At 29.0% G+C, this 15,363-nt stretch overlaps 2 protein-coding genes across 2 annotated transcripts in view; one reads left to right on the top strand and one right to left on the bottom strand.

The window, feature by feature from the left end:
- LOC107445467 (regulatory particle non-ATPase 1) overlaps window positions 1-8,470 on the top strand; it is a gene marked incomplete at its 5' end in the record, with an annotated part of 15,788 nt that extends 7,318 nt beyond the window's left edge. Inside the window, 5 exon segments of the mRNA XM_043056156.2 lie at window positions 940-1,010; window positions 2,302-2,478; window positions 2,924-3,092; window positions 5,373-5,594; window positions 7,992-8,470. Of these exon segments, the coding sequence (XP_042912090.2) occupies window positions 940-1,010; window positions 2,302-2,478; window positions 2,924-3,092; window positions 5,373-5,594; window positions 7,992-8,296 (944 nt within the window).
- On the bottom strand, window positions 8,415-15,159 carry LOC107445466 (mitochondrial translation release factor 1; the record flags this gene model as incomplete). The annotated part of the gene is given in 3 exon segments (XM_071183126.1): window positions 8,415-8,623; window positions 14,839-14,975; window positions 15,049-15,159. Coding segments are annotated over 3 exon segments (455 nt in total), but the record flags the coding sequence as incomplete, so codon positions are not given.
- Window positions 15,160-15,363: the final 204 nt, after the last annotated feature.

Genomic DNA, 15,363 nt, shown 5'->3' with positions numbered 1-15,363 from the left:
GAAATACATGCATCTAGAATTTTCTTCTAAATGCAATTTGTTATCATAGCAAACCGGACAACATAATGAAGCTAATATCATCATCAGGATCTCAATATCAATTATTCGATTGCCACACAGATTGTTTTTATCCAAAGGCATCAGTTCTTTATTGACATCCATAGAAATCGATAATTTTGAAGAGCTTGAAGTAATAGATTCTTCTGCTTTACACAATTTTGAATGAATGGTATAAAAGAAAAAATACATATTTAGAAGCCGGAAAACAAAATAATGAAAATCTCTTCATAAGCTCACGTGAATAAATCTGTAAAAAAGGGGTGGTTTCTAATGTATCAATATAGCCAAAGCAAAATATATAAATAAAATGAAATATGCAATAGTGTGACGATATAAATAAAAATATATAAATAAAATGCAAATATATAAATAAAATGCAAAATATATAAATAAAATGCAAAGAAAATACAGAACAAGCTACAAAACGAAATCTATAAAGCGAGTAGCGAATTCAAATGAACTTACATGTTCTGGAATCTTTCAAGAATGATTTAAAATATTTTCTTAATAAGATTGTCAGATTAAAAGATATGTAAACAAAAGCGCAAACGGAGTTAGAAACGTGAATTGAAGGATTTTTTTCATCTCTATCTTACTGCAGTACTGAAGCGCATTTGATTTGTAAGTTATCAAGGTAATATTATACTGGATATTTTAAAGTTTATAATTAATAAGGTTGATATTTAATTATACAATTTTAATGATTTTAGAAAATTAACATTTATTTAAAAAAGTGAGAGAGAGAGAGAGAAACATGATCTGTTTTGCACAAATTTTTAGCCACGGATTTGCCCGAATTATGTATATATTATAATTAAAATAACCATAAATATTTATTTTCTAATGAAGTAATTTTATTTAAACTTTTATGTTTTCCAGGTACTGGAAATGTACTTAAAGTACAGAACCTTTTACATATTTGTAGTGAGCATTATGATGCAACTGATAAGGTAAATTGATTTATTTCAATTTTTATTAGTTTACTAAGATTGAAGTTTAAAAATTATGCTAATATTAGATCGTCATTCACATTTTTTCTGAAGTTAACTTCCCTAAATTATATTTTTATCTAAGCTATAATGATTCTTGCCTTACTTACCTATTGCACTTTTTGATTAGGTTTGAAAAAGTAGAATGAAAATATTTATTACCCAGTTCCTTAGTAATTGTTGAAAAAATAATTAGGGAAGAACAAAATTGTTCTAAAAGTCATGGTTTAGACCCAGTCTGAAGTTTGTCCTTTACCCTGAAGTGAGCTTTGGTTGCCATTTAGGGGATCAAAAAAGGAAGAAATTTAAATTTCACCTAGACAAGTGTAGTATATTTTTCTATGTTAATAAGACATAGTTATGAAGTTTTATGCATACTATTAATTTTATCAACTTGCTCTTGATCTAATTCTATTCAGCAAAAGAATGGCATATAAAACAAAACTTTCGTTATTTAGATAAAAAAAAATACTGGACTAGTTAATGGGTAAAAAATAAATAAAAAATTAGTTTTTACACATTATCTGTGCAAAAACTCTTATAACTTCTTAACTATTAGTCCTATTAGCTTTGTTTATGCCTCTTTTAAATCAGTACTAAATATAATAACCAATGTTATTATGTTTAGTATTAATTTTAAAGAGGCAGAAACATAATTAATACTTTGTATGGGTGGATAATATTATCAGAGGGGTTAAAGGTTATAATTAAAAACTGTACTTTTTATACTTTTAAGCTATTACCCTGGGTCACTTGGTTTTAGTTTCATTTGATTCTAGTTTGAAAAAATATTCAGAAAATAACCATCTTACCATAATTTTTAAAATGTGTCCAGCTTTTCCCTTGTTGTTTTTGTATTTTCTACTTTTTTGTGGCATGAAAACTTACATGGAAGATACTATTTTTAGATGTATTTTACTAAAAAATTTTGAAACTAGATTTGATATATTTTATTCTAATTTAAATCAATCATATTGTATTAGTAATACTTCTATAATAGAAATATTTTAAAAGCATAAAATATTGTAAAATTGTATGCTAAGTTTTAAAATATTTCTAAATTTTAACTTTTATTTTGGAAGTACAATATTTTTTGTTTGTTTCCTGTTTGGATTATTAAAGTATTTGTTTAATACAAATTCCTTGTAAATACAATACATTAGTTCTTAAATCGTACTAATATTTAAATATATAAACTGTTTAATTAGTTTTATAGCTATTTTATTTTTATTGGCTCTTGACAATTTCACAGGATGATAAGAAAGATGACAAGAAAGACAAGGATAAGGAGGATAAAGATAAGAAAGAGGAAAAGACAACTTCCCATGACCTATCTTCTCAACAAGCTGTTGCAGTGTTAGGCATTGCATTAATTTCTATGGGAGAGGATATAGGATCAGAAATGGCATTTAGGACTTTTGGACATCTGGTACATAAATCTATAGTTAAAACATACTTTGATTCCATCATTTTTAAGTTGATATTATTGTGAATTTGATTTCAAATATGGGAATCATATTGTTAGAAAAGGCTTCAATAGTTTTGTGTATAATTTTTTAGCAGCTAATGTAAATAGTTATCACTTATGATGTGTCTAGTGTTTAACATTGCAGTGTGACACACAATAGAGTCATGCCAACTTACTGAATTTATGAGCTATGGCATTCATTGATGCCATGCCGGCCAAAGTAGAGCAGCCAGGGAGGCATTCATTGATTTCCTTCGTGTTAAACCTAATAAAACTCTATGGTGTATTTATATATTATAAAGGGAGTAAAATCCTCATCCTATTAATTTTGATTAAGAATTTTCTTTTGCAATCAATAATTTTTAATTATGACTTTTTTTAAAAAATTATTTTCTTGTCTTGTTAGTTGAGATATGGAGAACCTGTGATTAAACGATCTGTGCCATTGGCCCTTGCTTTGATTTCTGCATCAAACCCCAAATTAAATATCCTGGAAACTTTGAGTAAATTCTCTCATGACAGTGATGTTGAAGTTGCCTACAATGCAATATTTGCCTTGGGATTAGTGGGTGCAGGTATGTATTAAGCTTTCTTTAAATTAATATCTAGTATTTTTTAATATAAAATTTTAGTTTTTTTTTCTTTCCAATTTATAGTTGCAAACTTATAAATAAAATTTTATATTTATGATGTTTAATTTTAACACCATTTCACAGTACATTTTCTGAAGTTTTACGGCTGAGTAAAAAAAATCACTTCATTTATTAGCAAATACCATGTATTAGTATGTAGTTCAATTTATTCAGGTTAGATAGAAAGGTAGGCCTACAACTTGAAAAGTTTTTAGAAAGATAAAAAAAAAAAAATGTTATGAATGACAATTGCCTTATTTATATTTATCATATTGTGTTACACTTTCAAATGCTAATGAAAACATATTTGTTCATTCTTAGAATTATGACATTTACATGGAATCAGTTTTGTCTTCACTGTAAAATTATGCTTATTTTTACTTTATGCTTACACTAATAAGTGCACACAGATGATTTACAAAGTGATTTAACTTATGGGGAGCTCTGTCTCTGCTTGTTAGCTCTTGTCACTTAGCATGAAGATATGCTGTACCTTAGTTAAGTATTGCTGGATGAACAATATTCTACACTGGTTCTAGATTATAAAATTTTTGTTGTTTAGTTCAGGGGTCGCCTAACAACGGCCCATGGATAAAAACTGCCCTGAAAGCATCACCAATCCAGCCCGTGGTGGCACGACTGGTCTGCCTACAGAATTAGTCTGGAAACTGTAAAAATGGCCAGATTTTCTTTCAATTTTAAATCTGGAGGAATTGAACCCTTCTAGTGTTTTCATCGCAGAAAAAAAATGGGTGAGAATTTCTCACCCTTTCTCAAAAACAGGGTGAGATTTCAAAAAGTTAAGTAAGATATTTAAAAATTAAAAAAAAAACACACACAAAGAGGCTTTAAAAAAATCATTTCTTTAATTACAATGCATTTTTAACATCTTCTAGTTTTTAAAGCATTGAATATTTTTTTTGCATCATATGGAAAATGCTCCACATCTACTTTTTCATCAGCTATTCTCATTAGGTTGCTCAAATGCACGTTTGTTTCGTTTTGATCATTTCTACCCACATTTGTTTCATTTTCATTTGTCCGTTTCGGAGTAGAAGATATTGCCTTTACAAGGTATTTGTCCATCTTACATTAATGCGCAAAATTTTTTAACTTCTTACATGGAGAACATGCACGTGGTTGCAGAGAAATGCGTTCTGAAAGAGGTTCCGAAGGATGGTGTTCTGTTGTTCTTAAAGGTTCTGAACAATACTGGTAAATAGGGAAGCTGGATAATGGGGCAGATGATGAAAATAATGAAAGATCCAGGAAGAAAAGTGAAATGGATTTCATTCTAAATGGCGCAATGAGAAAGTTTTTTCAAAATGCGAGAAATTCGCGAATTTTGAAATTGCTTCATATAGAATGTGCGAATTTCTCGCGGTAATCATTTTTTAATGCGAGAAAAGAAAAAAATATGCGAGATTCTCACGCTGTAGTGAAAACACTGATTCTAGAAAAGATACCTTTGCCAATTAAGTTTTTGCCCTTGAAACTTTGAAAAGGAGTCTGTATGGCCCACAAACTAAAGATTTTGGTTTAATGAAAACATTGTGAGGATAAAGAAACGAAGGGTGTTAAATTACTGTAAGAAGAAAAAGACAGAACTAAAACTGAATTTATTAATAAAAAATGTGGTTTAACAAATATTTTTTTTAAAAAAATTAGCCATTCAGTGCTGCCAAACAAAATATTATGTAATATCATAACTTAATTCCAAGTTTTGTTGCTAAGCTATTAAAAAAAATTTTCATTGTATTTAAAAAAAAAATTCTCTTTCATTTATAAATAAATTGACTTTATTTACTCCTCAATCTGAACAACATATCTGATAACATAATTCTTAAACTTACATATCTAATTAAAACACGCATATTAAGAGAAATAGAGTTGCAATTTTTATTACAGTTGAATGGTGAAAAAATAACATGTGGGAGAAAATAAGGTTGTAAGAATCTTTTGAACTATGGTATAAAAGGAAAAATCGCATACAAAAGATATCTTGTAAAAAAATTATTAAAATCAAAAAAATGTTAAAACGAAAACTTAAAAAAAATCTTTTAACGGAGGAAAAATGTTCCAAACTTTCAAGAAATAGAAATATCATCATTTTCAGATTAGTCATGAACACAGCTTAAATTTTATTTATTTATTACAATATTTTTTTTTTTTGTGAATTAGTAATCATGAGCTTTATTTTACTTACGTTATATTTTTTTAAAGGTACAAATAATGCAAGATTGGCTGCTATGTTACGACAACTTGCACAGTATCATGCTAAAGATCCTAACAACCTCTTCATGGTCAGATTAGCACAAGGCTTGGCACATCTTGGTAAAGGCACTCTTACTCTCTGTCCTTATCATCATGACAGACAGCTCTTAAGTCCTGTATGTGTTGCTGGATTGATGGCAACTTTAGTGTCCTTTCTTGATGTTAAGAACAGTAAGAGTTCATTTTATGTCATTTTAAACTTAACTGTGTTAACTAAATTATCAGTATTTAAAAATGTAAATTGTATCAGTATCTATTATCATTAATGAAAGTGCAAGTCAATTTTTGTTTTCTCTTTTGTATTCATATCTGTTCAATATAAAACTTTTAAAGGTTTTGCCTTTTGTAGATAAAGACAAGTTTCCCAGGGATGAGATTTTTCCGCTTTTTTCTCTCGAATTTCAGCCTTTTTATCAGAAACTCCGATTCTCTAAAAGTTTTTTTTTATATAAATATTTCGCTTTTTCTGAAAATTGAGCCGTAGAAAAAAAATAATAATATTTTTTTCTGATTTTCAAAGGCAAACAGAAAATCCAAACTACGTTACTGCTAGCTCTTCGCATTTTTTATAATTTTAGCTATTTTCTCCACTTTCACGTGCAAAAAATAAGATTTTCCGCATTTTTACCTGCCCGCCAAATAGCTCATATTTTCGTAATTCAGACGTCACTGCATTTTAATATCAATCTTCGATTTCCTTATTTACCAGATTTAAAAATTGTGAATTGCGATTCTTATTCATGCAATTTCAACATCGTACATTGCAATTCTTATTTACACATTCTTAAAATCCTATGTTTATGTAGCGATTCGCATTTGCATGTTTTTAAAATCCTATGCAGCGATTCATATTTGCAAGTTTTTAAAATCCTATGCGGCGATTTGTATTCACATAAGTTTAAAATCCAATGTCGTGATTCCTTTATGCTGTTGTAATATCACACATCGATTTTCGTATTTACACGTGATTTAAAAATTAGACTTTGAATTCGTATTCACACGATTTAGAAACTATGCATCGTGATTTGTATTCACGCTATCTGAAAATTAGGCATCATGATTTGTATTTTCACATTTTTTAAATCCAATATCGAGTTTCATATTCACATGATTTCAAAATCCTAGATCGCTATTTGTATTCACGCGATTTTAAAATCCTTTATCGCAATTCTTATAAGAAGTAAGTTTTTTCCTTGAATTATTTACTGTATAGGTGGCAGTAGTTCTATCGACGATTATTGGTATATATATATAGGCATTACAATATCAGCAAAATTGGATGAAAATATGTTGCTGATGTTTTTGCTATAAATCACATAATAATTTTTAATAAAAAAATGAAATGTTAATGCATGTTCTCAGTAGTTTAGTGTGCTGAACTAGGCAGTAGTAATTGACTCCTTTGTGACTAAAAAAAAAAACATAATTTCCAGCTTTATTTTTTCAATTTGTAATTTTACTTTTTACTAAATGTTAAGGGTCGATGTAATTATTCAGTCATTAATAAATTTAATTTTATATGAACACATAGTTATTTATTATCTTAAATTGTCTGGAATTTATTACTAAACGATGGCACGAAGGTAAGATTTACTCGTGTGAAAATTCAGCTTTTTTTTTTGCCTTTTGGCCAATCTCATCCCTGTTTTCCTCTTTTGGTCAGTTTACAACTCAGTTTAATCAGCTTACCTATTACACTTACTATATGGAACAGTATCTCTAATTCTGGCTTTGGTCATATTAAACCCTACATTCTACTCAATTCTCCTGTCATCCTTAAAATGAGAATGATGAACAGCCGCTTGTTTGCTATTATAAGAGCATTAATAGAAATATTAGCTGAATACTTGTACTTTTTCCATATCATCATGGTTTTTTATGGATGTTTGGATTGGTAGACCCTGATTAGACCTACATTTCTCATGTGTTTACATTAATTTTTTTTTAAAAAAATTGCGAAGTAATTTATCCATTTATAAGAGTGCTAATTTTTAGTAATTATTACAAGTATTTAAATTAAATTTACATTTGATAGTGAAGAACTTTATCATCGCCCTTAAATAATTCAGTAAATACAGTGGAGTTCATCAATTACAATATTTCACATTTAATGAACAAAATGGAACATTATGTTTGGTACAATGTTATTTATGTATTAGACCCTCTCTCAGTTCTTTGAAGCTATAGAAAATGCAGATGATGAAACATTTGATGCTGTAAGATAAAAGTTGAAAAAAATCAAAGTTGGATAAATCTCCTCAATAAAGAATATGGAAGCAATTCAAGTCTATGTTTATTTTTTGTCATGCTATTCTTCAATTTGGATTTAACAAATATTGCTCCCATAAGTCCCTTATTTTTTTGTTTTTTGTATACAGGAAAAACCCTCATTTGTATGTGTATGTAATTTACGATAAAAATGATATATGTGTATCCTTTCATTTTTTTACTTCCCTACTCGTTCTTGATTTGTATCATACTTTATTTCATTAGTCTATGTGAATGCTTTATAATTTTTATGTAAATTTTAATTTTTCTCACTGTTTGATTTTCAATATTTCTTTTCAGTTATACTTAAGAATTCTCATTACGTTCTATACAATCTGGTTGCTGCAATGCAGCCACGTATGTTGGTAACATTTGATGAGGAGCTTCAACCTCTTCCTGTTCCAGTGAGGGTTGGTCAAGCTGTTGATGTAGTTGGTCAAGCAGGAAAGCCTAAAACCATTACCGGGTTTCAAACTCATACAACTCCTGTTCTATTAGCTTATGGTGAAAGAGCAGAATTAGCAACAGAAGAATACATACCACTCACTCCTATTCTAGAAGGATTTGTGATATTGAGGAAAAATCCAAACTACACTCATGAATAGAGACTTTTCTTTGGCGACTTTAAGTTTTTACAAATTGAATGTTCTTTTTTATGGTATGTCACAGATTCATGTAAATTATTGGCAACAGAAACAAGCATCACATTCATAATGGAAGGCATTTTATGTTGAATCATATTTATTCAATATTTCAAATAAAGATTGTTTTCTACTCCAGTCTTGTAACATATTTAATAAACTGTCTAAATTTTCTTCACCTCTTAAGAATGATTCCACATGGTAAATGTTTATATGTGCACGATGATCAGTTATTCGGTCCTGAGGAAAATTGTAAGTCCTAACTTTTTCAGATCTTGCTGCACTTCCAATCTGTAAAAATAAAACTTATTTTAAAAATATTTAGGTTGCAAAAATAATTAATTGCATGCATAATAAAATTGGGTTACGTTTTGCGAATAGTTTTTTAGAACCATGGTGCCTTTTTAAATAGAAAATTCAGTAAAAATAAAAAACCCACAGCAATACAATTTGAGAGCCACTTTAATGCACAATGTGTAAAAAAATAAATGGAGCACCCTAAATAACTTTTGATCAGATCTTCACGTTCTAAAACTCAATACTAATGTTTACCGCAAATATTCTAATTAATACAGACTATATTTTAAGTTAAATCAGACATAAAAACAAACTTTCTCTGAGTAAACATGCATTTTTTTTTCCATGAATTCGGATTTCTGACTCTAAAAATATGGTTCCAATAGTTTGGTCAAGAAAGTGGGTGAAATTTTGGACCCTTTAACGTTTTGCTATATCTTGAGAACTTATATAGCTCAATTTCCTGAGAAATTGAATTTTAAAAATAGGACTGGGCTATAAATCGATGCATCAGAAATCTGATTTAAGCCGATGCAGCAGAAATTTGATTTAGGCTGCCGAGAGTGACTCTCGTTTTAGGCGATGCATCAGAAATCTGATTTCAGCCGTCGTATAAGACAACAAATAGAGAGAAATTGAATTTTAAAATAAGACTTTTTTTTAAATTAGATTTCTCAGGAATAGGACTGGGCTATAAATCAATGCATCAGAAATTTGATTTAGGCTGCCGAGAGTGACTCTCGTTTTAGGCGATGCATCAGAAATCTGATTTCAGCCGTCGTATAAGACAACGCTCACAGATTAATGATATAACGTGTGAGAATCCTTGCGTACGCTATCACTGTCACCGCGCTGGCGAAGACTATTTTGATTTCGTCTAGCTACGAAGACGATGTTAGTTTCGTTATGTTGAATAAATAACGAAAAGCGAATTGAATTAGAACTCCCGGTTTCGAAGCGTTGAAATAGAGCGCTATGCATACTTTCTTTATGCGCCATTTTTGTCTTTGGAAGTTTACTTTTCTTAGATTATTTTCAGCTGGACTTACGTTATTTTGTGTTCGCTGTGCCCTTTATTTTCGTCGAGATTTAACGTTTCTTGTAAATTATTTTCAGTGAGACAGTTTTGCTACTTAGCTATCGTTTCATTGTGCATTATTTCTTCTCTTTTTCTGTCTTTCGGAATTTAACGATTCTTATCAATTATTTTTAGTTGACCTACTGTTACTTGGCTATCGTTGCGCAATCGCTGTTATCTTAAATTTTCGTTCTGAACTCAATCTATTATGAAAAGAAAATATGAATAAAAAAGATTTTTCACTGTTTTTTTTTAATTATTGTTTTTCATTTTAATTTCGATACAATTTAATAGGGGTATTTTGTATTTAACTTTGTTATAAAAAGTTGATAGAATTTGATTGTTTTTAAACAAATAAATCTTCAGTCGTTTTTAATTATAAAAAAAATTGGCTACTAGTTAAAACAAATATTTTTTTTAATTGAATAAAAAGTTAAGCAATGTTTTGACGTTTTTTAATAATTTAACAATAGTACCTTAAAAGTGATTTTTTTTTTTTTTTTTAATTTTTCTTAAAATTCTTTCAATACATGTTTGTTAGACAGTATGATTTTTAAACAAATAAATCCTTAGTCGATTTTATTTTCAAAAAAAGAAAATAATAATAAATAAATAAAAAACTTAAATTTATTTTTACATTCACTAAGTATAGAATTAGACCATTAGTTAATACAACTTTATTATTTTAAATAAATTAATTAAAGAAGGTCTAACAATGCTTCAAAAGCACGTTTTTTTTCAACAATTTAAAAATGTTTTACTAAAGTAAACATTTTTTAGTTTTTTTTTACTTTCGTTTTTTTTTTTTTTTCCTTTTAATTTTGAATGCATGTATGTAAAATATTTTGTTAGTTTTATTATTATTTTTAAACCAATAAATCTGAAGTCATTTTTAATTTAAAAAAAATTAAAATAAAGCTTGGGTTTGTTTTTACTTAAGACATTTTGTTTTGTAATAGATTTATTCCTTTTATTTATTTTTGATTAATTTAAAGATTTCTGATCTATAATTTTTCAACATATGCTATATCGCGATGTTTAACAGACGATGTATCACGATATAAAATTCCTTACATCGCCCAGTCCTACTCAGGAACTATTCAACCAATTTCGCTCGAATGTTGCTCTTTGCCATGTAAAATTACATTCTTTAAAATGATGTAAAAATTTTTATACCTTACAATTCAAAAAATTTTCGAACATCATTAAATAGAATAATAAATATTTATTAAAAATAAATTTTTGCATGGAAATATCTTTGGATAAACGAATTTTATAATTGCGTGCAAAATGTTTTCAATCCGCTTAAAAAGTTCTCGAGATATGGCAAAATACAGAAAAGGTAAAATTAACATTTGGGGTCCTAGTTTTTGACCGCTCTTAAAACTATTGAGTCCATAGTTTCCAGTTAATGACTACCTCCTATATTTTGGGGGTCAGAAATTCGAATCTGTCAACAAAAAAAAGTGTGCGTTTATTTAGAGAAAATACATTTTTGTGTTTGATTTTGTAACTTAAAATATCTTCTGAAACTAATTAATCAGCATATTTTAAGTCACTCCTTCGAACCATTAAAATTGAGTCCTAGAATGTGAAGATCCGATCATTAGATCAAAAATTGTTTAGGGGGGTCCGTTTTTTATTCTGTGCACTGTTCAATTTGTGTCAATTAATAAAAGAACAAAATCAATTTATCTTTAAAACAAGTTTAAAAAATTGTATGGATTTTCTTCTTCAATGAAATTGAACTATATAATAGCTTTCTAACTTTCCCAAATAGGAAAATATATTTCTTATTATAAACGTGCACATTTTATTTTATTATCTTTGTCTTAGATAATTCTAGTATATTTTTTAAAAAAATCTTCATTGGACATTTTAACTTTTTGTGTTTTTCAAGGTTATATAAATATATTTTTTAGTTGTACAGAAATTTCTCAATGTTCTGTAAGTTGCAATGAATAAATTAAATAACTGGAAAAAAAAATTCCTTCTTACACTGGATTTGGAAAAATACATGCATTTAAGCATTAATAAAACCCAAATATATGCGTATAGAATAAGACTTTTACTAACTGCTGAGTGCATTGAAATTTTTTTTAAATATTCGTGAGTGTACTGAAAGGCATCAAAGTTTGGACTGTTGGGAAGATTCCCTGATTAATTTTTAATGGCACCTTATTTAGTCATTCTTCATAAGTATTCAAACAAGTAATGGATACTTTAAAACAAATGTTAAATTGATGTAAAATTATACACACTAATCACAGTAAATAACTTTAAGATTTGGTTCAAGTCGCTCCCCTGTTTTTGATTAAGAGATAGCTAACTTCTGGTATGTTGGTCGGATGTAAATGTTAATTGCTATAAAAACCAAATATGAAGATTTCTAAAAGTAAAATTATTAAGTTACAAAATTTTCCCAAGTTTAGAATATTTCACATTGTTCTCTCCAGACATTTGCTCTCAAATAAAGATGTTCTGATGCACCCCCTCAAATAACGACACTAGACTTGTCAAATGTTAGAGAAAAAAATTTACATTCAAATGTTATTGTAAAATTTTTAAAAAAATGTGGAATTCTTTGGAGGGATGATTTTTCGTTTGACTCAGCAGATGAGGATGAAGTAAAATCCATTCCAAAATGGAATCTGTATGAGGACACTGATCCAAGACAGATGATATGCAGGAATCTTTAAATTTGTAGCTTTATAGTTTGTTTAAAAGCTTAAATAAATTATCTTAACTTTTCTTATCCTTAATTTTTTTCTGAACATAAGTTAAAGCAGTGTTTCCCAACGTGGGGCCTACGCCCCACTGGGGAGCAATTTGATTGTTAATGGGGGCAATTCGAAAATGGACTCGACACGAGTTTAGCCCTTTTGCCCTGGGCCATTTAAATGCAATGCTAGATTTCGGTGCCAAAATTGAAAGAAAAAATCAAATTCTTAAATAATTGCAGCCAATAAATATTATAAATTCTTTTGACAAGACCAGAATATCAACTGGGTTTTTGGCATCGTCAAATTAACCTCCCTGCAGCAGACTTCGCGTGGACTTTCAAACTTTAAAGAAAAATTTTGAAAAGAGGACAACAGTAAAGTCTCTATTTACTGCTCCCACTTCAACTCATAATCGTATTCTTGAGGCTAGTTATCAAATTTTTTAATTATATATTTTTTTATTTTAAATCATACTAAAGGAGAAAATTTAAAAAAACCGTCAATATCAGCATCGATTAAAACGGTTCTTGAAAAGATGACAAAGCTGTAAAAGCTATGCCACTCAGTAACAATACTGTTAGCAGAAGAATAGACGAAATGAGTGAAGATATTGAAAAACAACATGTTGAAAAGATGAAAACAAGAAAATTCTCAGTGCAAATGGATGAATCAATTTTGATAGACAGTGTGGCAGTATTGATGACTTACGTAAGATATATTGATAAAGGGCATTTTGCTGAAGAAATGTTCTGTAAAAGATTAGAAAGCACCACTACCTTCAACGATATATATAATAAGCTAAAAAAGTACATAGATGTCAATAATATACCAATAAATACATAACATCTTGTGCTACAGATGGTGCTCCTAAGAAAAATGGCTGCTTAAAATTTATGAAAGATGAGAATCCAGAAATGATTCTCGTGTATTGTGTTATTCCTAGGGAAAACTTGGTAGCTAGAAAGATCTTGCCTGTTCTAAATGAAGTACTACATTCAGTAATAAAGTGCATCAATGATATTAAAACTAATGCCAAATGTGAGCTTCTCTTCAAGCTATTTTGTGAAGAACAAAATGCAGACCATGTGAGACTTTTACTTCACACTGAAGTAAGATGGCTCTCTAAAGGGAACTGCTTGAAAAGATTTATGGAACTGTTTGATATTCTTAGTGATTTTTTAAGTGACAAACCTAAAATGAAGTATCTGTTAACAGTCGATGATAAAGCATTTGTGAGTTATTCAGCCGGTATCTTTAAAAAACTAAATATATTAAATAAGCATCTTCAAGGAACAAATAAAACTCTTGTTGATGCAAAAGCGGAGATATTTGGTTTCATTACCCTTATTGAGTTATGTCAGATATATATTAACAACAAAAACTTAGAACAGTTTCATTTGCTCCAAAAATGTGAAGTAAATAATACCGCTTTACTTGCTATTGTCGATCATCTGAAAAGTCAATGATTTAAAACAAATTGATTTTCCAACATGGATGATGCAGCCAAAGTTAGTGGATTTGTCTGATATATCGAATAAGCAGGATCAAGAAGAACTCGCAGAAATGCAAAATGTTAAGTCAGTTAAAACTTTATTTAATATAAAGGGAATGATGGCATGGCTTTGTGAGGAAACAGAAATCAAATACCCAAATTCAACCAAATGTGCAAGAAAACTATTGCTACCGTTTCCATCTTCATATTTAGCTGAATTTGGATTTAGTGCTGTAAATGATTTACTGCTAAAAAAAGAAATCGTCTGGATATAACAAACACAACGGGGATACTTGAGACTGAAGCTAACCAAATTGGAACCTAACATAAAATCTCTGTGCAGCAAGGATCTCACTAAATTAAAATATTAAATTATTATAGAAAAATCTTTATTAAAACTATTTAAATTTTAGTTTTTGATTATATGTTTTGAAAATTTACTTACTGTGTTTCGTTAACAATTTCCTAGTGATTTCTCCCTAAAACCTATCATTTAAGTTTAAGTGAACAATTCAATTTTTTAATGTTAAAAATAATGTATATGTTACAAATGGGGGCATAAGAATTTTAGAATGACTTAGGTGGGGCATGGCGCAAAAAAGGTTGGGAAACACTGAGTTAAAGTATTGTTTAAATAAAAAAAAAAGACCTTTCTATGTAAAGAAAATACAAAATTAATTGCATATAACATATTAAAATATTTTTGATAGGGTTAAATTGATATTTTTACTGCATTGATATTTCATGATCAACGAATATCCAAGTTTATTGCCAATGCATAAGTCAATCCCCTTATTTTTGCAAAATTTTGGGTGCTTGAAAGACGGCTTATACTCATGGATATACAGTATTTTTAAAAAATGACGTTGTAGATACGACGTTATACACATAAATTTGCTACAGCTTTTAGAAATACCTGCAACTTTCTTGCTGTTTTAGTTTCTTTGATAATTGTTTCCAATTTCCTTTCGTATAGTTTTGCTCTGAGCGACTTCATGGCTAATTCTCTATTTTTATGCTGGTTGCGTTCCATTTGACTTTCAGCTACAATGCCTAAAATAAAAATATAAAGTTAATTTAAATAAAGAAAAGAAAGAAAAAAAATTGTTACAAATTTTAATTATACCTGAAGGTTTATGAAGTATTCTAACACAGCTATCAGTTGTATTTACATGCTGTCCTCCAGCACCACTAGAACGTTTGAATTCCATTTCAATGTCACTTGGATTTATCACAACATCAATCTGAAACCAAATTAGACATTAAAATTGTAATTGTGATTTCCATTGTTTGGCATCTCACGCTGTTACAGATAAGTCCTGGAATGTGCTACGTGGAACTCACAGTGTTCCGGATTCACCCCGTGCTACTGCGGTGGCCATGTTTAGACTTTTGACCATGTTTGGTGGCCATGTTTAGACATGATTGTCTACGTTCTTAT

The sequence above is a fragment of the Parasteatoda tepidariorum genome, chromosome 7 (assembly GCF_043381705.1).
Source record: "Parasteatoda tepidariorum isolate YZ-2023 chromosome 7, CAS_Ptep_4.0, whole genome shotgun sequence".
Taxonomy (NCBI): Eukaryota; Metazoa; Arthropoda; class Arachnida; order Araneae; family Theridiidae; genus Parasteatoda; species Parasteatoda tepidariorum.
The sequence above is the reverse complement of the archived record's forward strand: the minus strand, read 5'-3'. Positions and strand labels throughout refer to the sequence as shown.